The 25257-nt window shown below is 39.4% G+C and overlaps 1 protein-coding gene across 6 annotated transcripts in view; it reads right to left on the bottom strand.

Annotated features, from left to right (window-relative positions):
- The window catches only part of FANCI (FA complementation group I), an 84697-nt gene that overhangs the window by 23198 nt on the left and 36242 nt on the right, over positions 1-25257 (bottom strand). For all 6 annotated transcript variants that reach the window (XM_082736063.1, XM_082736062.1, XM_082736064.1 and 3 more), the window contains exons 15-19: positions 10828-10958; positions 10288-10358; positions 8320-8434; positions 6911-7033; positions 4925-4993 (exon numbers count right to left, since the gene is read on the bottom strand). In XM_082736063.1, coding sequence (XP_082592189.1) covers positions 4925-4993; positions 6911-7033; positions 8320-8434; positions 10288-10358; positions 10828-10958 — 509 coding nt within the window. The remainder of the gene's footprint in view (positions 1-4924; positions 4994-6910; positions 7034-8319; positions 8435-10287; positions 10359-10827; positions 10959-25257) is intronic.

Below are 25257 nucleotides of genomic sequence, written 5' to 3'. Positions count from 1 at the left end.
CTCCTGGCAGAGAACAATTTAAAAAATTGTATTAAAAATTTTAAATAGATAGCTAAAATGATGAGAAAATGAGAGAAGTCCTCAGACATCTGTTTATATTAGAAAATGTCATAAAGTATGATTCTAGCAACTACATGAACTGAACTCTGAAACTGGTGTTAAGGCAGCACCTGCCAATCCTGGAGGCCGACAGCTATAGTTGTAAGGTTCAGGGCCCTGAAGACGAAGCCTAGGCCGGCCCTCATGGGGGAAAGGCTGAATCAGAGAACCTCACACAAAGCTGGAATTCTCAAAAGGAGATATCCTTTATGGATAAGCCTTAAAAAAATAAATCTACCATATGGAAAAGGCTGGTAAGGATATGTACCTAAATGAGCCTTGACTTTAAGTAGAAAAGGGAAAAAGCCGCCCCACCCCCAGGAATTTCTAACCATAAGCTAGTCTCCAAATGTAGTTTGGGCTAGAATTCACATCACTTCTGTGGTCTGAAGAAAAAATAAGCCAAAAATTCAAAGTTTAGATTAAAGAAAGATAGCACATACCTCCCAAAAAAGGGAAGAGAAGGAGGAAGAGAAATAACTAGATAATTTCAAATTTTATACAAACTAGAAAAAGAGGAAACAGTCCTCAGTCATTTTAACAGATGTTAATAATCATTTAGGTCATATTAAACCAAGAAGTTCAGTATGAGAAATAAAAATTACAGGCCATTCTCTTATAAACATATATGTAAAAATTCTAAATGAAATACTAGTAAGCTGAATCCAATAATGTATAAAAAAAAAATCAGAATCAGTTTGGGTTTATCTCGGGGAGTGCAATGTTGGTTTACAAGATCAACTAATACAAATCACCATAGTAACACATTAAAAAAAAAATGGTCATTTCAATAGATACAAAAATGCATTTGCCAAAATTTAAGACACATTCAAGAGTAAAACAACAGATCTGAAACGGCAGAAGAAAAAAGTAAACTTGAAAACAGATTATGAGAGAATATCACATCTGAAGGGTCAAAAATACTGAACAAAAATGAATCAAATCTCAAAGCTCTGTGGAACAAAATCAGGCATTCCAATATATATACAACTGAAGTCCCAGAATGAAAGGAGAGGGGCGGAAAAAATATTTGATGAGATAATGAGTGAACATTTCTTCAATTTGGTGAAAAGAATCAACTTATAGGGACGATGGGTGGCTCAGTTGGTTAAGCAGCTGCTTTCAGACCAGGTCATGATCCCAGTGTCTTGGGATCGAGTCCCACATCGGGCTCCTTGCTTGGCAGGGAGCCTGCTTCTCCCTCTGCCTCTACCTGCCACTCTGTCTGCCTGTGCTCACTCTTGCTCCTCTCTCTCTCTGACAAATAAATAAATAAATAAAATCTTAAAAAAAAAAAAAGAATCAATTTATAGATCCCATGAAGCTTAATGAATTCAAATAGAAATATAGAAAGAATCACATGTAAACATACAAACTCTTAAGACCCTAAGACAAGGAGGAAAATCTTGAAAGGAGCAAGAGAAAAATGACATAGAAAATACAGAAACCAAAGACATGGTAATTGGTTCACTCAGGAATTGGCTCCTTGAGAAACAATGGAAACCAGAAGGCACTGGAATGATACACGCAAAGTACCAAAAGAAAACACTGTCAACTAAGAATTCTATTTCCAGTGAAACTATGCTTCAAAAATGAAGGCAAAATGATGTATTTCTATATAGATGAAAACTGAGAGAAGTTCCCGCCAGCAGACCTGAACAGCAGAAATACTAAAAAATGTTTTTCAGGCTGAAGGGAAGGTACTGAAGATGGTAAAGCTGAGTACACAGAATGAAGAACATCAACAATGGTAAGAAGCTGGTAGGTATGACAGAATGTGTCTGCACTACTTTTTCTCTTAATTTCTATAGAAGACATAATATAACTATTTATAATAAAATACAACACCATTTTGCTGGGATTTCAATATAGATACAGTTACATATACATAACATAGATATAACATAGACATAGTTAACATCTGTAACGTGTTATGACCATATCATAAAGGCCGGAGGATGAATCGAAGTCCCTATATTTTACTGGAAATGTATCATTATTAACCTAAATATATAGTAATAAATTAAAGATGCACACTGTAACCTCCAGAGCAAAATTAAAAATACATTAAGAGGGGCGTCTGGGTGGCTCAGGGGTTTGAGCGTTTGACTCCTAGTTTCGGCTCAGGTCACGATCTCATGACCAACCCCACGTTGGGCTCTGTGCTCAACAGAAAGTCTGCTTGAAGATTCTCTCTGTACCCCCCACTTGATTTCTCTCATGCGTGTTCTTGCTAAATAAAGAAATCTTTAAAAAGAATTTAAAAATTAAACTATAGTTAAAAAGTCCATAAAAAATAAAATAGCAAAATATCAGACCTAAATCCAACCATAACAATAATCACATTAAATGTGAATCGACTAGACACTGCCATCCAGAGGGGTATCATATTGGATTAAAAATGCAAGATCTTTGCTTTCACTTCTTTTGGGTATATACCCAGAGGAGAAATGCCGGATCAAATGGTAATTCTGTTTAATTCTTTTCAAGAACTGCCATACTTTTTTCCACAGCAGCTGTACCATTCTCCCTTACCACCATTAATGCACAAGGGTTCCGATTTCTGTATACACACCCCACCACCTGTTATTTTTCACTTTGATAGTAGCCATCCTAATGGTGTGAAGTGGTGTCTCACTGTGGTTGTGATTTGCATTTTCCTAGTCATTAGTGACATTGAGCATCTTTTCCTGTGTTTATTGGCTATTTGGGTATATATATATTTTGGATGAATGTGTATTCAAGGCCTTTGCACATTTTTTAATTAGGTTGTTTTTGTTGTTGTTGAGTTGTAGGAGTTCTTTTTATACCCTAGATATTAATCTCTTATCAGATAGGATTTGTAAATATTTTCTCTCATCCTGTGGACTGCCTTTACACTCTGTAGACAGTGCTGACTACACAAAAGTTTTTAATTCTAGTGAAGACTATTTTTTTCTTTTGCTACCTGTTCTTCGGTCAATGTCCAAGAAATCATTAACAAATCCAATGTCATAAAGCCTTTCCCTTATATTTTAGGAAGTTTAAAATTTTAGCTATTAATGTTTTTGTCTTTGATCATACTGGGTTAATTTTTGTACAGTGTAAAGTAAGAACCCAAATTCATTTTCAGAAAAGTGAACATCCAATTTTCAAAACATCATTTATTGAAAAGATTCTCCTTGTCTTTAATCTGGTGTTTTTTTACATGAGGTTTTTCATGCCTGGGCTCTTGAGCCAAGAAGATCTGAGTTCAAATCCCAGTTCTGCCATTTACTATCTATGGGATCTTGGACAAATTACTTAACCCTTCAGAATCTAAAATGGAGGTAACAATTTTTATTTCATAGGGTTTTGTAGGATCAAATGACATCACCCATCTACAGTGCCTCCTACACAACCAGCCCTCACTATGATGCAGTAGGTATTGTTGTTATTATCAGTACATAAAGCATCCGGAACTCTGTTAGGGAAGTTACCAAGAAGATGTGACCACCAGTTTACCTATGAGCTGGACGTGGGGGATCAGCGGTCCTTACCTCCCTCCCCTCCCCCGTCCTCGGAATGCGGGTTCTGCTTGCCTTTCCTGCTCCCAGCGGCCACTCCAAGGACACGGCCTTGAGACGGTGATGTGGTGCTGAGAACATCTATAGTCCATGTGACTAAGCCCAGTTAGGGCCTCTATTTAGCCTTTTACGATGTGGCAGATGACTGTGCACATAGACACACTGGTCTTGCTGCTGTCCAAGAAAAGCCTCACGTGTTAAATTCTTGCTGTTTCTTAAAACTGCTACCTACCAACCCAGAGCGGCCTGCCTCTCTTGCTAATCTCTCCCTGCCCTCTGAACATAAAGGCCAGTTTCAGATTATACCCGGGGAGCTCTGTGAGGGTTACGAGCCAACAAACTCTCAATATATAAAAAGACTCAAATACCATACAATAAAATATCATTTAGCCATAAAAGGGAATGAAGTACTGATAGATGCTATAATATGGATAAAACGTGAAAACATTAAGTGAAAGACATGAGTCACGAAAGACCATGTATTGTATGATTCCATTTACAAGAAATGTCTACAATATGCAATTCTGTAAAGACAGAAAGCAGATTAGTGGTTGCTTAGGGCTAGGTGGGTGGGAGAAAGATGAGAAAATTAGGGAGTGTTAGTTAAAGGCTGTGAGGCTTCTGGGGTGATGAAATGTTCCAGAATTTATTGTGGTGATGGTTGGACAATTCTATGAATACGGTAAAAACCAATGAGTTGTACACTTTAAATGGGTTCTCAATAAAGCAACTGCAAAAAAGACTTAAATAATGCTTAACAAGTAAATATTCAGGATAAGAGGTCTTATTTATGCCAAATATTCTCCAGCTGAATTCTTCTCATTGTGATCATCCTATGAAATATTTCTAAATCTAAAAATCTTTTTAAAACTGAAAAGTACAGAAAATAACCTAAAGACACCCATGGATCTGTAGACCAGATTTAACATGTCCATATTTTACTACATTTGCTTCAGATCTCTCTTTTCTTTTTAGAAGTAAAACGAACAGACACAGCTGCTGGTAGCCCTTATACACATGGTTCTTTAAAGCGTCCTTCTGACTCAGGGTGCACACCATTAAGTGGGAGGATAACTGTTAAGATGATGGCAACAGGGCGGAGAGATAAGTGGTATTTAAAATAAAACATCATGACAGCATTACATACCCAGGCATGTTCACAATGTACTAACCAGCGAACTCTTTGGGAATTCTACTTTGAAAAGTCTGGAAAATGTCCATCATCTCTCCATGCCTTATTATCTATTCTGTATATCCAGAAAACAAAAAATATGCATTACCTGTGAAAGTAGAGTCTGCATGATTGAATTAGCCAGCTGAGAGTTCCTTCGAAGGACATCATAGAACCCCTGAGAGGAGACCAACAGTAAGCTCTTTAACAGATACACTAGTGATATGAACAGTCACAAATTTAAAACAATACTCTTCCTCTACCTTATTCTCAATTCTTTGAAAAACATGGAGACCATATTTGAAGGCGAAATGATTCAGGAAGTTTAGAGTATTTGCCTGAAAAGAGATCTCTGATCATTGAGAAGTGGATTAATATACTGACCATAACTGTTGCAATTTTTAAACAGTAGGTCACTGCTGGCTTTGGAGTACTCTGCTCCTTTATGGGGAAGAATCTCCCAAGCTTCATTCTTTTCTCCATCCTTCTTTAAGTCTTCCCATCTAGGACATTACGTCCACTTAAGTTTCCAGTGCTTTGAAAGTGTCTCCTGGCCCTAAGCAGCCTAATGCAAATGACTGTGGTATTTCTTCCCGTCCAGAATTTCCCAGTCATAGTTTAAAACTACTTAAATTAAGGGGCACCTGGGTGACTCACTCAGTTAAGCACTAGACTCCAGACTTTGGCTCAGGTCATGATCTCAGGGTTGTGAGATCGAGTGCCATGTCAGGCTCTGCACTGGGTATAGAGTCTGCTTAAGATCCTCTCTCCCTCTTTCTCTCCCTCCCTCTGTACCCACTCCCCGCCCAAAAAAACCAATTTAAATTAAAACCCTGGGAGAAACTTTCTTTTTGGAACCAGGAAAAGATTGTACAGTTCATCTTTGAGAAAAAGCAAATGAGAGTTGATCCCCTAAAAATTATCTTAAAGAAAAGACACAGAAGAAAATTATCCCTAAGTTTTCTACTAATGTATAATGATAAAAGACACTTGTGGTCTTGGCACAAAAATCTGTCGATGTAATCAAGAAATAGTATACAGGTAGAAACAGACTTAGTACGCATAAAGAAGGCAATACTGTCTGGACAAGTGATTAGCCTGGAGAAAAGATAACTCCTTATATATTATAGGAAGACCGATTTCAGATGGACTAAGCAGATAAACAAAATAGGAAAAAACTAGAAGAAATATTAGTGAATATTCACTGGAAAGCTATGGACTCTTCACACATAAAAATAACATATCTTAAAGGAAAAGATCAATAGATTTAAACAACCAAAAATTAGTATTTTTTTGGGCGCCTGGGTGGCTCAGTGGGTTAAGCCACTGCCTTCGGCTCAGGTCATGATCTCAGGGTCCTGGGATCGAGTCCCGCATCGGGTTCTCTGCTCGGCAGGGAGCCTGCTTTCTCCTCTCTCTCTCTGCCTGCCTCTCTGCCTACTTGTAATCTCTGTCAAATAAATAAATAAAATCTTTAAAAAAAAAAAAATTAGTATTTTTGTACTAAAAGTATCATCATCATCGTCATCACCACCACCACCAAGAAAATGGCAATCTGGCCTACACTTGCAACAAAGTTGACCATGAGTGTTAATATCAATATATAAAAAGTTTTTACAAACTGATGATGTATCATCTTTAATGATAAATGAATACCAATATCCTAACAGATCAGTCTACAATCCTTATCAAGTTAATTTTTAAAATTTGGAGCTAGATAAGGGCAGGGATTCTTTTTTGCACATGGATGACTGCAGAAAAGTCAAAATAGTAGGTCTGAGACTTATCCTTAGTAAAGCCTGCTTGCAAGGCTGGCCCTTGGTGGGCAGCTGGGAATCTGGGAATAAAGAGTCTTCTACACGGACACAAAGTCTTTCCTAAATGACAGGTTTATTGTGCGTAAACTGTACAATGTGGTTTATGCTCAGTATCTTGATTTTCTTCTGGGTGTTTGGAATTTTGGCTAGCCATTACAAACTACCAATCCTAATTGCATCAAACAAGAGTGAACTACACTTTTATATCAGAAAAAATTTTACAAAAATAAAAAGGATTATTAGTTCAGGTTTGCTACGTTCTTTCCATTCTGATTTACCTCGTAAAGCATAAGTCGAACATCAGCCTGCTGACCTAAGCATCTCCTCAAACTATCCATGATCTCAAGGCAAAAGGCTTCATTGGCAACAGAATTGTAACGGCTGTGGACATCCACATGGACCTGAAAGGAGGAGAGGACAGTTCACCAAATTAATTTTCTTAAAGCAGGTAAAATGACCCACTATTCTTGGTCAGAAACTTAGACTTAGCTTTCCTCGCATGCCAAAACCCCGGACTGAGGCCAGCCTTACAATTATCACAAGACTATGGTAAGTGCCACTCTTACTCTGGTTTAGAATAAGAATTTTCAAACATTTTACCATTAACTCTTGTCCGTCCCTTAAGGTCTTCCTTGACAAAGTCAGCTGCTTATTAGGAAGGCACACAGATGATTTCACGCCACGAGAATCCAAGAGTCGTAATACACTTAGTTTTACTTAAAAGGCCTAAAATGCTACCTTAAAATTTCTTTAATAGTTGGCAGAATCTAGATCTTTTTGCTTCCACAAAATCCCAAGAGGTTTAGAGGTGGATAATTTTTAGTTTAGAAATGGACAACAGGCGCCTGGGTGGCTCAGTGGGTTAAGCCTCTGCCTTTGGCTCAGGTCATGATCTCAGGGTCCTGGGATCGAGCCCCACATCGGGCTCTCTACTCAACGGGAAGCCTGCTTCCCGGATCTCTCTGCCTGCCTCTCTGCCTACTTGTGATTGTTCTCTCTATCAAATAAATAAAAAAAATCTTAAAAAAAAAAATCTTAAAAAAAAAAAAAAAAAAAAGGAAATGGACAAGACAAAGAATAACAGCCCTTGTTTGATTTACATAATAAATCCAGTGGCTGTAGCTGGAGACTCCTAATCCTTACTCCAGGCCTGTCTGAGGTAGTGCATTCTGAGCAGTCGAATCCCCACTCTCCCCGTCGCTACTTCTATATCCCTGTGCAAGTTATTTAACCTTCCTGGGCCTTAGTCTTCTCATCCTTAAGATGGGGATGCTGATAACAATACACTGATACCCTGTGCTCCTAGTATTTAATCTGTGCCAATGTTATAAACAAAAGTCTTGTATAGCTACACTAGAATAAAGGATTCCTGATAAAACTGTCACATTAACTTGTTATTCAAAAGTCATATAGTACAAATTTAAGGTATAAAAACAATTTTATTGCTCCGAAATCTGGATTACCAAAAAAATTGTGAAAAGTTTTATTTCCTCAGATTACCAGGCTTACTAACAGTTCAGGTGCAAAGTACACAAACTACTAAAAAGAGGGATAATAACAGCACTTAGATGCAGACGCTCAGGTTCCAGATCATTTGTACAACCCAAACAGCAGAGGAAAGCACAGCCTGCACACCCCCAGCCCCTGCCCCCGACGCACGTCACGGTGCCATGTGCACAGGGCTTACCTGGCTGACGCTGATGGACTGACTGCACTGAGAGGAAGACAAGCTACCAAGGACCTTAAAATTCTTCAGGAGCAGCAAAAAGCCAGCAACCGCAGATTTTCGGGCATCAAGCTGGCTAGCTCAGGAATAGACAGAGAGGTAGTTAACAAACAGCACTAAATTCACAGGAATAGGCTTCGGGGTCAGACAAATCCAGTTAGTTCTGTACAAGAAGGAATAAGTTATGAAGCACGGAGCAAAATAAAATGAATTTATATACTCAACATAAGCATCAGCTGTTCCTGGCAGTTAGTGGTAGAGGAATTCGGCTGATTTGCACTCTCCCGATCTACTCAACCCATGACACTATCTATACTTTCTTCTACGTGGGGAACGCCGAGAACAGGAGTACTGAGAAGCTATCCAATGGGCCAATGACTGAAATATAAGTAGGAAATACCAAAGGGAATTGTTGATTTTCTGTGTCTAAAGGACTCCTCTCTTTCTTCACAGAGGAGTATAGTGCTTGTGCCTTGTAAACCCTCCGTCCAGAAAAACAAAACACTCGTCTCCCTGACTTGTCTGACTCTCATCTGACTAATTCATGGAGGTGCTACGACAAAGCAATTTTGTTCTGACAGACACGCCTCTGGGTAAAGAATAACAAAAAACTGTCAGTTCTAGAAAACAGATAATTACTAGTTGTTCCCCAGGTATCCACAAATGCATTATAAAATAGCCAATGTGATACTGAACATCTCATATTTATTTATTTATTTATTTAAATTTTATTTATTCATTTGACAGAGAGAGATCACAAGTGGGCAGAGAGGCAGGCAGAGAGAGAGAGAGAGAGAGGAGGAAGCAGGCTCCCCGCTGAGCAGAGAGCCCTATGCGGGACTCGATCCCAGGACCCTGAGATCATGACCCGAGCCGAAGGAAGCGGCTTAACCCACTGAGCCACCCAGGCGCCCTATTTATTTATTTTTAAAAAAGATTTTATTTATTTATTTGGCAGACAGAGATCACAAGTAGACAGAGAGGCAGGCAGAGAGAGAGGAAGAAGCAGGCTCCCCGCTGAGCAGAGAGCCCGATGTGGGGCTCGATCCCAGGACCCTGGGATCATGACCCGAGCCGAAGGAAGAGGCTTTAACCCACTGAGCCACCCAGGTGCCCCCTGAACATCTCATATTTAAAGTACCAAATATTTCTACCCATTACTGGTTTCACAACACTTTTTAGGAGGCAATATCATCATCTCTAGCTTATTCACTAAGAATTTAAGGAAGAGAGATCCAGGAGGCATTGGCTAAACCAAAAAAACCTCACACTGCTCAACAGTTTATGAGGTCTACAGTCATTAGATCACAATTCTGATCAATGTTCACTAGAGTGAGTTTCCTGAATATTTTAAGGTGTTTCTCTCTCTCTCTCTTTTAAATCATTTTATTTATCTGACAGAGAGGGAGCACAAGCAGGGGTAGTGGGAGAGGCAGAAGCAGGCTCTCCACTGAGCAAGGAGCCGATACAGGGCTGGATCCCAGGACCCCGGAATCATGACCTAAGCCGAAGGCAGACACTTAACAACTGAGCCACCCAGGCGCCCCTGATATCTTCCTTTTCAGAACTATTGCCAGTTGGCACTAAACCTTGTCCTGAAGATTATTCTAACGGTGTTAGTAGAGTACCTGAGATCAAACTTTAAGTTCTAGCCCCATCAACCTCTGTTTGACTTTTGGAAAGTCACTTATCTTCTCTAAGATAGTTTCCTGATCTGCATAGTGGAAACTAATAATTCTGACTTTGTATGGTTACTCTGAAAACTGAATGAGAGAAGGAAGCCTGTACTCAGCACAGGCCTTGCTTGACGAAAGGTGTTCTGTTGGGTCAGACATCTACATGACCACCGTGAATGGGCCATATGAGGAGCTAGCAGAGAGGATGGTGTGTAACATCAGAAGGCTTTTACTTGCATGGGAGGCTCCATACCTGGCAAACATGGCTTTCCGAAGGACAAGTATCAAGGAGTCTCTCACTGACATACTGATTTTGAGAAGGGGCTGGAGGACAAAGAACAAGTGGGTAAACAAAACAAAACAAAACCCAAGTTTATTAGCCTTAGTTCATTTCTACCCAATACTGTTACACTGTGGCTTATATAAGGAAATTTAGTTCTATTTTTAAATACATGATTTGATATTTATTACACTTAGTAAGGACAATAGAATACACTGAAATACTAAATTTAAACCAATTATGAATGTCTTTAAATCTATTGTCCTCAATTTTCTGAGGGCTTTTCAATCACTTCACTAACTTGAAACTGAGTAAAAGAGAGAGAACTATGACAAGAAGAAGGGGTAAACTTGGAAATAGAGTCTAGCTCAGTGCTCCTGCCTTTTTAATACAAAACTTTATGCTTTAGAATCGGGGATACAGAATTTCTAGACTTATGAAGAATCACGTAAGACTTTTGTTAGGTAGTTCAACCTCAGTCTTGTCGAGTTCCTTAGGAGTCAGAAGACTTACCTGTACTGCCTTCAGTAGCCCTTGTACAGTTTGAAGGGGCAGAAAGGAAAAATAATCAAAAGTTTCTGTGATTTTAGAAGAACAACTCTGAAGAACTAAGGGAGCGTACACGATGATACTGGAAAGCAGATCTGAAAAAGAGAATCTATAGTGAGTTGTCTCAAATAATAAAGATATTACAAGTAAAGGGAAAATAAATATGGGAAAAGAAATGGTAAAAAGCTTTTTGTTTCTAAATAAAATCTTGAAAAAAAAAGTTTTTTGTTTCTTTTCCCAAATCAAGTATTACTGCAAAATAAATTTCTACTAATCCTGTATCTTTTTCTCTGGTCAGTGTAACCAGAATACTTCAAACTTTCTTCTGTGATAATATTAAGACTACAAAAATTAATCTAAAAGAAGGGAAGAAATCCAATATGCTAACAAGACAAGTAGCATACGACTTCCTATTTCCAAGCTAAAGTAAATAAACAAATATTTATGAACTTTTACTACGTGTAATCACAGTATAGTCTTAACCATAAAACATGGTGTCTCTTCCTTCAAGAATTTTAATTTAGGTTAGGAGTCAAGAAAAATAACTTTTGAAAGAACTAAGAGGTAGATAACAGATCAACACCGAACATCTACTAACCCCAAACACAGTTTATTTCCTAGCAAATGTCAAAGCCTAAAGAGGAGCTCAAAGGAAGAGGAGACTATGACGGGTTGGTGTGCTTTAGGAAAATGAAGAGAAGAATTTAAGCTGGATTCTAAAAGAAGGCTGACATTGAGATCCACCAAGAACCAGAAAGGCCTGCTAGATATAAAGGGAAAAGCAGGAGGTAAACACGTAAAAGTACAGGACAAATTCAGAAAGTGGTGGAAAATCTGTGGAGCCAGGGTGAAGGATACAGAAAAATAAGTAAGTGAAGTGAATGTTGAAAAGGCAGGACGGATCAAACTGTCAGGGACTTTAAGGGCCAGGATAAAGAGCTGATTGTTTATTAAAGGTGGCACTGGTGACTTCTGAGAAATATTTTAGGAACTTATCTGGTGGCGTATGCAGGCTGAGTTGCTGCAGAGAGAAGAGAAAGCAGGTCCATCAGCTGGAAGCTGTGATGACGGTCTAAGTGCAAGACTATGATTGCAAACTAGGTAACGGGAAGGGTGGGGAGAAAAGGTACAAAAATGAAGAAAAAATGAAGAGTAAGAGGGGAAAAAAGAGAACTTAGGTATCAAATATGTTGGAGAAGATAAAAAGGAATTCCAGCTTCTGGAACTTGGAGAACCAGGTTTCAAGTAATAGAAATACTGATAATCGAGAGGGGAATTTGTTTGAAGAAAACTATTGCATTTGAAATAAAAGGAAAACCTAAATAGAAATATCCAACAGGAATGGAGGCACTGAACTCAGGAAAGAAGACAATATTGATATAAAGATTTGGAAGCCATGTCTACCAAAGCCCACAAAAATAACTGAAGCCATGAAAGTAGGCATAACGTCTATAAGGAAGAGAATGTATAAAAAGAGGAACAGACTTCTGCTTCCCACCATCATGGAATATTGGTGACCAGATTTTCCTCCCACTTCTTTTATTTTTAAACTTTTATTTGTCAGAGAGACAGAGAGGGCAAGTAAGCACAAGCAGTGGAAAGCAGCAGGCAGAGGGAGAAGCAGGCTTCTTGCTGAACAGGGAGCCTGATGTGGTACTTGATCCCAGGACCCTGGGATTGTGACCTGAGCTGAAGGCAGATGCTTAACTGACTGAGCAACCCAGCAGATCTATACTCCCACTTTAAACAACAATAATACAAAAGGTCAAATGTCGAGGGCGGATGCTCCAGGGGCCCGGAGATCCGGCAACCGCAGAGCTTTGCAAATCGTGCCTGGCGATATGCCAGAAGGTGTGTCTAGAGTGACTGATCGTAAACAGGAAGTACTATCTATTGGCTGTTGAACTATTGCTATGCTGTGGGTACTTGGTAACAAGCTTAAGATTGGTGGATGCATATCACTGTCTATGCTGATTGGCTTAGCTTCCCTATATAAGCGATGCCGATATGAAATAAAGGAGCCCGCTTTTTTGAAACCCAACGGGGACGGAGAGTCGTTATTATCGCTGCGGGACGGCAATAGTCAAATGATACTGACCAATATTTTTCAGATCCCAGACAGCAAGTAGTACAGGCCCATGATCCTTGAGAGAAAGGAAATGCACAGGGTGAGCCTTATGACTGCACCATCTTACTGCCTGGCAAGTCTCAAGGCAGCAGCACAGAGGGGAAATTCTGAGTCCAGTGGTTTTCCAATTTAAAGAGTTGGAGGGGGGCATTTGGGAAAGCTAAAGTGGTAAGAATTCACAGGGCAGAGTACTAGAAAGGAAAGAGATACATGGGAAGAAGGCTCTGGACAAGTGCAAGAAGCTCCCTTTATACGTCAACTGTGCTCTGGTAGGTGTATGACTGTGAGGAAGCTACAAAAGCCAAGGAAAGACTCACCAGCAAGGAGCAGGAAGGTTTCTCAGAGGTCACAAAGGACAAGAAATTGCAGACACCTTCTAATAGATAAGATTCTATACTCAGAAAGATACAAATGTCTAAATATGAAAAATTTACTGGATGAGGGCAAGAGCGGAGGAAAAGATCACCGCAGAACAGAAGATTCGGGAACTAGAAGCTCTACCAATACAAATTATCTAAAATGAAACAGAGTAAAAAGGACTAAAAATGAAAATCTGTGAGCTATGTAACAACATAAGGCACCCTACTACATACACAATGTTGTGGGGTTGGGGGTAGGGGTGGGAGATGAGTGTGCTGATGGGAGGGAGACAAAAGAGAAAAGTTTTTTGTTTTGTTTTTTTAAAGATTTTTATTATTTATTTGGCAAAGAGAGATACAGTGAGAGAGGGAACACCAGCAGGGGGAGTGGGCGAGGGAGAAGGAGGCCTCCTGTGGAGCAGGGAGCCTAATGCGGGGCTCGATCCCAGAACCCTGGGATCATGACCCGAGCCAAAGGCAGACACTTAACCACTGAGCCACCCAGATGCCCCGGAAAAAAGTTTTTGACAAAATAATCTCAAAATGTTCAAAACCCAGTGAAAACCATAAACCTGCATATCCAAGAAGCTTCACAAATTCCAACCACCAGAAACATGGAGAAAGCTATACTAAAGCATATCATAATTAAATTCCTTAAAACCACTGATATAGAGAAAATCTGAAAAGAAAAACTTATATAGAGAGGGAAAAGGATATGAATGAAAACTGACTTCATATTAGAAATGATGAAAACCAAAAGAATAGGAAAGGAACATCTTTAGAACACTAAAAGAAAAAAAAAAACCCTGTCAATTCTATACCCAGCAAAAATATCTTTCAAAAAACTAACATTAAATGAAGACTTTCTGTGACATACAGAAGAACCCAACAATGGCACATCAAAAGTTAAAGGCAGTTAAGACAGAAAATGATACTGGATAGAAATCTGGAGCTAGGGGCACCTGCTTGGGTGGCTATCAGGTAAGCATTGGTCTTCAGCTTGGATAATGATCTCAGAGTGCCGGGATCATGGCCCACATCGGGCTCCCTGCTCAGCAGGGAGTCTGCCTTTCCTCTGCCCCTCACCCTGCTCGTGCTAATAAATAAATAAAATCTTAAAAGAAAGAAACAAAGAAAGATGTCTGGATCTACACCAAGAGGAAAGCACCAGAAATGGTAAATGCATGGGTAAAAATAAAAGACCTTTTAAAAAATTCTTGAAAGACAACTGACTGTTTAAAGCAAACATAACAATTCAGATATAACTCAATAAACAGAGAAGTGAAATATACGAGAATCAAATCACAGGAGAGGAAATGGATGTATCCTGCTGAGGTATACCACTACTTAAAGGTGAACTGTAGTTAAGTTATAGATGTGCCATAAACCCTAAAGCAACCTAAAAGAAAACAAAACACAGGTAGAAGTAATCAAAAGAAAAACATGGAATTGAAAAAAATTCAACCCAAAAGAACACAGAAAGGAGAAAATAGGGATCCAAGTACAGATGGACAAAATAGGAAACAAAGAGCCAGATAATAATCACATTTTAAAAATCACATTAAATGCAAATGGTATGTCCCAATTTAAAGTCCAAGATGATCGGAAGACATTAAAAAAGACACAATTGTATGTTGTCTACAAGAAACCCAGGTTAACTATAAAGATATAAATAAGTTAAAACTAAAAAGATGAAAAAAATATACCATGCTAACACAGACCAAAAGAAAATTGGAGAGAGGCACCGGGGTGGTACAGTGGGTTAAGCACCCAATTTTGATTTCGGCTCAGGACGTCATCTCAGGGTCAGGAGATGGAGCTCTGCATGGGCTCTGTACTCAGCACAGAGTCTGCTTAAGATTCTCTCTCCCTGTCCCTCTGCCCCTCCCACTCAATGCTCTCTCTCTCAAATAAATCTTAAAAAAGAAAGGAAGAAAGAGAACTGGAGAAGTTATAGTAATATTCAACGTAGACTTCAGAACAAATAATATTTCTAGGAACAAAAAAGATCATTTCATAATGATTAATAGGTCAATTAACCAAGGGGACATAACAATCCTAAATGAGTATATGTCCCTATTAACAAAGTTAAGATACATAAAGCTAGAACTGATAAAACTGAAAAAAGCAGACACATCTACAATTACAAAGTCAGAGATCTCAACATTCCTCTCTTAATAATTAACAGGAAGTAGATGGAAAATCTGTAAGGATACAGAAGACTTGAATCATCTGATTTGAGTTATGGAAAACTGCACCTATTCTTTTCAAAAGCACAAAGAACATTTTTCAAAATAGGCCATATTCTGAGAATGAAACAAGTCTCAATAAATTTTTAATTTATTTTTAAAAAGATTTTATTTATTTATTTGACAGAGACACAGTGAGAGAGGTAGCACAAGCAGGAGTGGGAGAGGGAGAAGCTGGCTCCCCGAGCAGCAGGGAGCCCAATGCAGGGCTCGATCCCAGGACCCTGAGATCATGAGGCCGAAGGCAGAGGCTTAACCCACTGAGCCACCCAGGTGGAATTTTTGATGGAAATTTACAGTTTTATGTTTGTATTAGGGGAAAAAAGTCTCAAATTAATGACCTAAGCTTATCTAACAACAACAAAAAAAGCATAGATTAAACCCAAAAGAAGCAGCAGAAAAGAAACAAAAAAGAGCAGAAATAAACTAAACTAAAAACAGAAACAGAAAAATTCAGTGAAACCAAAAGCTGTTTAAGATTTATAAAATTGATAAATCTTTTGCATCAGTGGTAAGAAGATGCACATAATGGTTCTCAGGAATAAGAAAAGGCACATTGATAAAGAACCTAGAGTCATTAAAAGGAATATTCTCAACAACTTTATGGCAATAAATTTAATAAATCAGATGAAATGGTTAAATTCCCTGAAAGACATAAACTACCAATGTTCACCCAGAAGACTTAGATAACTTAACAGACCTGTTTTTATTAAACAAATCTTAGTTAAAAGCCTTCACACAAATGAAAGGAAACTTGTAACATCAGGAAAGAAGAAAAAGCAATGTAAATATCCAGGTAAACAGACCAGAAACGGCCAGATAGTAGCTATTTTAGGTTATGGGCCATATGGTATAAACAACAGCTACACAACTCTGTTGATGTAATGTAAAAGCAAGATAGAAGACACATCAATGATGAAGCCTGGCTATATTCCAATAAAACTATACTTTATAAACTCTGAAATCTAAATTTTTCACATGATAGGAAATATTCTTCTTTTAATTTTTTTCAACCACTTACAAGAGCAAAATAAACCTAAAGCAAGCAAAAGGTAAGAAATTAGCAGAGGGATATCTGGGTGACTCAGTCTGTTAAGCATCCAGCTCTTGGTTTTGGCTCAGGTCACAATCTCAGGGTTATGGCATCAAGCCCCGTGTCAGGCTCTGAGCTCAGCACAGAGTCTACTTGAGACTTTTCCCCCCTCCTCTGCTCTTTCCCCTGCTTGTGTTTGCCCCTCCACCCCCCCCAAATAAATGAAATTTTAAAAAAGAAGAAGAAATAAACAGAAATCAATGAAATTGCAAACAGAAAACAATGGAGAGCATTCAAACCAGAAGTTCGTTCGTTCTTTTGAAAGATCAGTAAAACTGCCAAGTCTCTAACCCAAACTGATGCAGAAAAAAATTATGGATATTAGGAAAGTTTTGATTTGCAAGTGACGTGGTTTCTATGTAGAAAATCCTAAAGAACTGCCAAAAAGCAGTTTTAACTAATAAAGCGGGTCTAGCAATTACAGGACATACGATCAGTAGAATAAAGCAACCATTTCTACAAGCTACTGATTAACAATTAGAAATTGACATTTTAAAAAACATCGTGTACAATAGCATCAAAAAAATCAAATACTTAAGGATAAAGCTGACAAAAGATATGCAAGAACCATACTGAGGTCTACAAACACTGCTAGAAGAAATTAAAGATCTACATAAATGTAGAGATCCACTACATGGATGGGTTAGAAGATTCAATACTGTTAAGATGCCATTGTCTCCCAAACTGATTGTAGATTCAAGGCAATTTCCATCAAAACGTGAGCAGGTCTTTTATGAAAACTGACAAGCCAATTCTACGACTTATTTGGAACTGCAGAGCACCTAGATTAGCCAAAAATATTTTGTAAAACAAAATTGAGAGATTTACACTACTTAGGACTTAATACAAAGGTATATTACTCAAGACAAAAACAGATCACTGGAACAGAAGATTCCTAAAACAGACCCACATATATGTGGTTGATTTCAGCAAAGATGCCAAGAGTCCATGGTAATGCCAAGATAATCTTTTTAAAAAATTGTTTGGAAACATAGTGATCCGAACGGGCATGTGCGCCTGAATGTTTATAGCAGCAATGTCCACAACAGCCAAACTATGGAAAGAATCTAGATGTCCATCAACAGATGAATAGATAAAGAAGATGTGGTATATATACAATGGAATACTATGCAGCCATCAAAAGAAATGAAATCTTGCCATTTGCAATGATGTGGATGGAACTAGAGGGTATTATGCTGAGCAAAATAAGTCAATCAAAGAAAGACAATTATCACATGATCTCCCTGATATGAGGAATTAGAGAGGTAGAGTAGGGGGTTTGGAGGGTAGGGAAGGAAAAAATGAAACAAGATGGGATCCAGAGGGAGACAAACCATAAGAGACTCTTAATCTCACAAAACAGACTGAGGGTTGCTGGGGGGAGTGGGTTAGGGAGAGGGTGGGGTGTTATGGACATTGGGGAGGGTATGTGCTATGGTGAGTGCTGTGAAGTGTGTAAGCCTGACGACTCACAGACCTGTACCCCTGGGACAAATAATACATTATACGTTAATAAAAATGATTAATAAAAAGAATTGTGTTGGAGCAACTGAATAAGCCAAAGGGCAGGGAGACTCTTCACACCATATATAAAATTTAACAAAAATGGATCATAGATCTAAGTATAAAAGCTATAACTAGTAAAAAATACAAGAAAAATCTTAGTGAATGTTAGCAATCTTCTGTTTAGGCAAGGACTCTTTAATACATGATACAAAAAGCAGGAAATGTAAAAAGTAACTGATAAATTGATAACTGATAAATTTAAAAAAACTCACTCTTCAAACAACATTGTTACAAACATGAAGTCAAACCACAGACTAGGAGAAAGTATTTACAACACACATCTGGGGGACCCAGGTGGCTCAGTTGGTTAAGAGTCTACCTTCGGCTCAGGTTGTGATCTCGAGGTTCTAGGATCAAACTCTGTATTGGGCTCTCTGCTCAGCAGGGAATCTGCTTTTCCCTCACTTTCCCGCTGTGCTCTCCCTCGCTCGCTCTCTCAGATAAATAATCTTAAAAAAAAAAAAAGGCCGAAAATGACAGAGGAATGGGCGAATCCTTTACAACCGGTCCCCTGAATTTAGCTAGAAATCTACCAAGCCACTCTGAACACCCAAGAAATCAGCCCAAGATTTAAGATTATACACGTCTGGATCTCTATGGGGGCAGAGGACCATCAGTCAAGAGGTACAGAGGATGGAGCTGGGATTGCACAGGCAGATATTGGAGGATAAACAGAAGGGGGAGGGAGCCACCAGAAGCGAGCCACTGGAAAGTAATACCCCAGCGCCCGGTGCTTGGGGAACAGCGATAGCTTGGAGACCAGAGGCTGCAAGACTGAAAGGAACTGGTAACAGTGCTCAAACAGAACAAAGGGGGTTAAGGGACAAATGCTGGGACTGAGCAGCCAGAGGCATGGACCTAACCCCTGGGACCAGCCACAGCTGCCACCCAACTGCACCTGAGAGGACCGGCAAGGACTTGAGTCAGTGGTCCCTAGGGCTGGTTACTGCCACTGTTGCAGCTGCCTCCACTGCCAATACCCACGCCCAAGGGGACTCAGCTTGGACCAGAGCTCACCTGGACCAGGATTACTGTGGTTTTGGTGGCATGGGGGCACAGAAACAAGCGGGAGCCTGGGTCAACCACTGAGAAGATTGCTGGGGGTGCGCACCAACTGTGGGAGGCTGTGGTTTTGGCAGTGCTTACAGAGGGGGTGTCTGTATGTTCTGGAGAATTCAGAGAGGAGCAGACTGTGCCTTCTGAGGCAGAGGTTGGGGTGCAGACAATTTACTTTGCTGACCCTCTGAAAAGGCGTGAAAGTCACTAGAGAACAAAAGCCTCCAGAGAACAAAAGCCCAAAAAACCTGTTTCCACGGAGCCCAGCCCCTTGATGGGGGAGGGCAGGGCAACTCCGCCCAAGCAGGATTCACTTAAAAACAACAGGGCAGGCCCCACCCCCAGAAGACAAGCCGAAAGAACAAGAGGACAACTACCCCAGGGTCCCCATAAAACTATAAAACCCCAACACCAGGGGAAAACAGTATATTAAGCTCCTGCTGTTGTCTCATGGCCTGTATATTTCTTAGATATAACTTTTCTCTTTTTTTAATTCTGTTTCTAATTTTTTTAACCTACTTATCATTTCAACTAGATGTTTAATATACTCTACAGTAACTTTTTAACTTGAACTTTATTTTTTTAAGTTTTTATTTATTTGACACAGAGAGAGAAAGAGACAGCGAGGGAAGGAATACAAGCAGGGGAAGAGGGAGATGGAAAAACCAGCTTCCTGTAGAGCAGGGAGCCAGGTGTGGGGCTCCATCCCAGGACCCGGGATCATGACCTGAGCCGAAAGCAAATGCTTAATGACTGAGCCACCCAGGCGCCCCTAACTTGGAACTTTTTCATCATTTCTTTTTTTTTCTTTTTTTCCTTTTTTTTTTACATATATAGATGTAAGCTTCAATGTACTCCTTTTTCTCTATTCAATACTATCTTTATATATATATACCAGTTTTAATTTCCCTGTATCTTTAGGAAGTAGAGTTCTCTAACAAAGACAACAAAATACACCCAAGAAGAACAGAAATAACCTTCTTTGCCCACACTGAGGGATTATAGCCACCTTCCTGTCAGTCTTACCTTTTATTCTGCGTTTTTTGGGAGTTTTGCTATTTGTGGTCTTTTTGTTTTTGTACTTTATAAATCTTAGTCTTGGGTCTCATTCTGGCTGTGTTTTTTTTTTTTTTTTTTGGTGGTGAATTCCAATTGCTCTGAACCTTCTCAGGGTGCACCTTGCCTGCGTTTTCGGATGTACAGCCGAAACTCAACAGAATGACTAGGAGGAGGAACTCCCAACAAAAAAAGACCAAGAGTCAATGGCCTCTCCTGCAGATCTAATGGATATGGATCCAAGCAAGATATCAGAAAGACTTCGGGGTAGCAGTTATGAAGACAATAGGCTGGAGAAAACTATTAATGGCAGCACAGATTCGCTAAGGACAGAAATGAGAGCAGATCGGGCAGAACTTAAAGATGCTATCAACGAGATACAACTTAATCTAGATACTCTAACAGGGTAAATGAGGCAGAAGAATGAATTAGCAATCGGAAGACAAACTGATAGAAAAGGAGGAGCAGGAGGAGGCCTGGAACAAACAGCTTAAAATCCATGAAAACAGATTTAGAGAAATAAATGATGCCATGAAACCTTCCAACATCAGAATTATTGGGATCCCTGAGGGGGTGGAGAGAGAGAAGACTAGAAGATACATTTGAGCAAATTGTAGCCGAGAGCTACCCTAATCTGGGGAATGGAACAAGCATTCATGGGCGCCTGGGTGGCTCAGTTGTTAAACTCAGGGCATGATCCCATGGTCCTGGGATTGAGTCATGCTTTGGGCTCCCTGCTCAGTGGGGAGCCTGCTTCTCCCTCACCCTCTCCTGCTACTTATGTTCCCTCTCTCACTGTCTCTGTCAAATAAATAAATAAAATCTTAAAAAAAAAGAAAAAAAAGAGGGACACCTGGGTGGCTCAGTCAGTTAAGCAGCTGCCTTCGGCTCTGGTCATGATCCCAGGGTCCTGGGATCAAGTCCCACATTGGGCTCCTTGCTCAGCAGGGAGCCTGCTTCTCCCTCTGCCTGCCACTCTGCCTGCCTCTGCGCACAGTCTCTCTCTGACAAATAAATAAAAATTTAAAAAAAGAAAGAAAGAAAGAAGCAGGCACTTATGTTATAGAGGCAGAGAGGACCTCTCCCAAGATCAAGGAGACTGAACCAACGCCCTAGCATGTAGTAGTAAAAGCTATAGGACAGAAATATACAGAGATAATCTATAAAAACAAGGACTTCACAGGCAACATGATGACAATAAAATCTTATCTTTCAATAATCACTCTCAGTGTGAACAACCTAAATGCTCCCATAAAACAGCACAAAGTTGCAGACTGGATAAAAAGACAGGACCCATCCATATGCTATCCAAAAGAGACTCATTTTGAACCTAAAGATACATCCAGACTGAAAGTAAAGAGATGAAGAACCATCTTTCATGCCAAAGGACCTCAAAAGAAAACTGGGGTAGCAATTGTCCTATCAGACAAGACAGATTTTAAGCTAAAGACTAGTCAGAGATACAGAAGGACACCATACCATTCTTAAAGGATCCATCCAACAAGATCTAATGATTCTAAATACCTATGCCCCCAACATGGGAGCAGCCAACTACATAAGCAAACTGGTAACCAAAATAATGAGACATATTGATAATAATATGTTAATAGTAGACCTCAACACTCCACTCTCAGTAATAGATCATCTAAAAATAAAATCAACAAAGAAAGAAGAACTTTGAAACAAGAACATTGGACCAGATGGACTCCACAGATACAGACAAGACAGTCCACCCTGAAACAACAGAATACTCAGATTCTTTTTGAGCTCATGGAACTTTCTCCAGAATAGACAACCTACTGGGTCACAAATCAGGCCTCAACCGATACCAAAAGATTGAGATTATTTCCTGCATATTCTCAGACCACAATGCTTTGAAACTGGAACTCAACCACAAGAAGACATTTGGACGAAATTCAAACCCTTGGAATTTGATCAACCAGGAAATCAAAGAAGAAAATAAACAATTCATGGAAACCAATGAGAACAAAGACACATCAATCCAAAACCTATGGGATATGACAAGTGGTCCTAAGGGGGAAATACATAGCCATCCAAGCCTCTCAAAAAAATACAAAAGTCCTGAATACACTAACAATCCTTACACCTTAAAGATTTGGAGAACCAACAACAAATTAAATTTAACCCATGAACGAGAAGGGAAATACTTAAGATTAGAGCAGAGACTAATGAATTAGAAACCAGAAATACAGTAGAACACATTAATGAAGCTGGTTCTCTGAAAGAATTAATAAAATCGATAAACCAGTGGCCAGACTTATTCAAAAGAAAGGACAAAGGACCCAAATTAATAAAATTATGAATGAAATGGGAGAGATCATGACTAACACCAAGGAAATAAATACAATTATTAGCAATTATTATCAACAGCTATATGACAATAAATTAAACAACCTGGAAGAAATGGGCGTATTCCTGGAAACCTAAAAAGTTCCAAGACTGAAACAGGAAGAAACTGAGAATGTGAATAGACCAATAACCGGTAAGAAGATTGAAGCAATGATCAAAAACCTCCCAAAATGGGCGCCTGGGTGGCTCAGTGGGTTAAGCCGCTGCCTTTGGCTCAGGTCATGATCTCAGGGTCCTGGGATCGAGTCCCGCATCGGGCTCTCTGCTCAGCAGGGAGCCTGCTTCCCTCTCTCTCTCTCTCTCTGCCTGCCTCTCTATCTACTTGTGATTTCTCTCTGTCAAATAAATAAATAAAATCTTTAAAAAAAAAAAAAAACAAAAAAAAAACCTCCCAAAAAAACACACAAGAGCTGGGGCGCCTGGGTGGCTCAGTGGGTTAAGCCGCTGCCTTCAGCTCAGGTCATGATCTCAGGGTCCTGGGATCGAGTCCCGCATCGGGCTCTCTGCTCAGCGGGGAGCCTGCTTCCCTCTCTCTCTCTCTGCCTGCCTCTCCGACTACTTGTGATTTCTCTCTGTCAAATAAATAAATAAAATCTTTAAAAAAAAAAAAAAGAAAAAAACAAACACAAGAGCTCAGGGCCTGATGGATTCCCTGGGGAATTCTACCAAACATTCAAAGAAGAAACAATACCTATTCTCCTCAAGGGATTTCAAAAAATAGAAACAGTAGGAAAACTTCCAGACTCTATGAGGCCAGCATTACCTGAACCCCAAACCAGGCAAAGACCCCACCAAAAAAGAGAATTTCAGACCAATATCCCTGATGAATATGGACGCCAAGATTCTCAACAAGTTCATAGCTAATAGGAACCAAGAGTACCTTAAAAGGATTATCCACCACAACCGGGTGGGATTTATCCCTGGGATGCATGGGCAGTTCAACATTTGCAAATCAATCAATGTGATTGAACACATAAATAAGAGAAGAAACAATAACCACATGGTCCTTTCAATTGATGCAGAAGAAACATCTGACAAAATACAGCATCCTTTCCTGATTAAAACTCTTCAGATTATAGGGCTAGAGGGAACATTCCCCAATTTCATAAAATCCCCAATTTCATGAAAAACCCACAGCAGATATCATTCTCAATGGGAAAAAGCTGAGAGCCTTTCCCTTGAGATCAGGAACATGACAAGGATGCCCACTCTCACCACTATTGTTCAACATAGTACTAGAAGTCCTAGCAACAGCAATCAGACAACAAAAAGAAATTAAAGGTATTAAAATTGGCAAAGAAGAAGTCAAACTTCTTTGCATATGACAGGATACTTTATGTGGAAAACCTAAAAGACTCCACCCCCGAACTATTAGAACTCACACAGTGATTCAGTAATGTGGCAGGATACAAAATCGATGCACAGAAATCAGTTGCTTTCTTAAATGCTAACTATGTAACTGAAGAAAGAGAAATTAGAGAATCGATTCTACTTACAACAGCACTAAAAACTGTAAAATACCTTAGAATAAACCAAACAAAGGAGGTAAAGGATCTGTGCTCTAGGAACTACAGAACACTCATGAAAGAAATTGAAGATGACACAGAAAGATGGAAAAACATTCCATGCTCATGGATCAGAAGAATAAACATTGTTAAAATGTCTATGCTGCCCCAAGCAATCTATACTTTCAATGACCTCCCAATCAAAATTCCACCAGCATTTTTCAAAGTGCTTGAACAAACAATCCTAAAGTTTGCATGGAACCGGAAATGCCAAGGAAATGTACGGAACCCTTAATTGCCAAGGAAATGTTGAGAAAGAAAAAAAAAAGCTGGGGGCATCACGTTGCCTGATTTAAAGCTCTATTACAAAGCTGTGATCACCAAGACAGCAAAGTACTGGCACAAAAACAGACACATAGGCCAGTGGAACAGAGTAGAGAGCCCAGAAATGGACCCTCAACTCTATGGTCAATTAATCTTTGACAAAGCAGGAAAGAATATCCAGTGGAGAAAAGAATCTCTTCAATAAATGGTGCTGGGAAAATGGGACAGCCACATGTAGAAGAATGAGACTGGACCACTCTCTTATACCACAAACAAAGACAGACTCGAAATGGTTGAAAGGCCTCCAGGTTAGACAAGAATCCATCAAAATCCTAGAGGAGAACACGGGCAGTAACATTGGCCACAGCAACTTCTTTCAAGACATGTCTCAAAAAGCAATGGAAACAAAACCGAAAATGAACTTTTGAGACTTCATCAAGATCAAAAGCTTCTGCACAGCAAAGGAAATAGTCAACAAAACAAAGAGGCAACCCACGGAATGGGAGAAGATATTTGCAAATAACACTACAGACAAAGGGGTGATATCCAAGATCTATAAAGAACTTAAACTCAACATCCAAAAAACAAATAATCAAGTCAAGAAATGGGCAGAAGACATGAACAGACACTTCTTCAAAGAAGACATACAAATGCTAACAGACACATGAAAAAATGTTCATCATCATTA

Source organism: Mustela nivalis (genome assembly GCF_964662115.1).
Source record: "Mustela nivalis genome assembly, chromosome: 6".
Classification (NCBI taxonomy): Eukaryota; Metazoa; Chordata; class Mammalia; order Carnivora; family Mustelidae; genus Mustela; species Mustela nivalis.
This window is presented reverse-complemented; position numbering and strand designations above follow the sequence as displayed.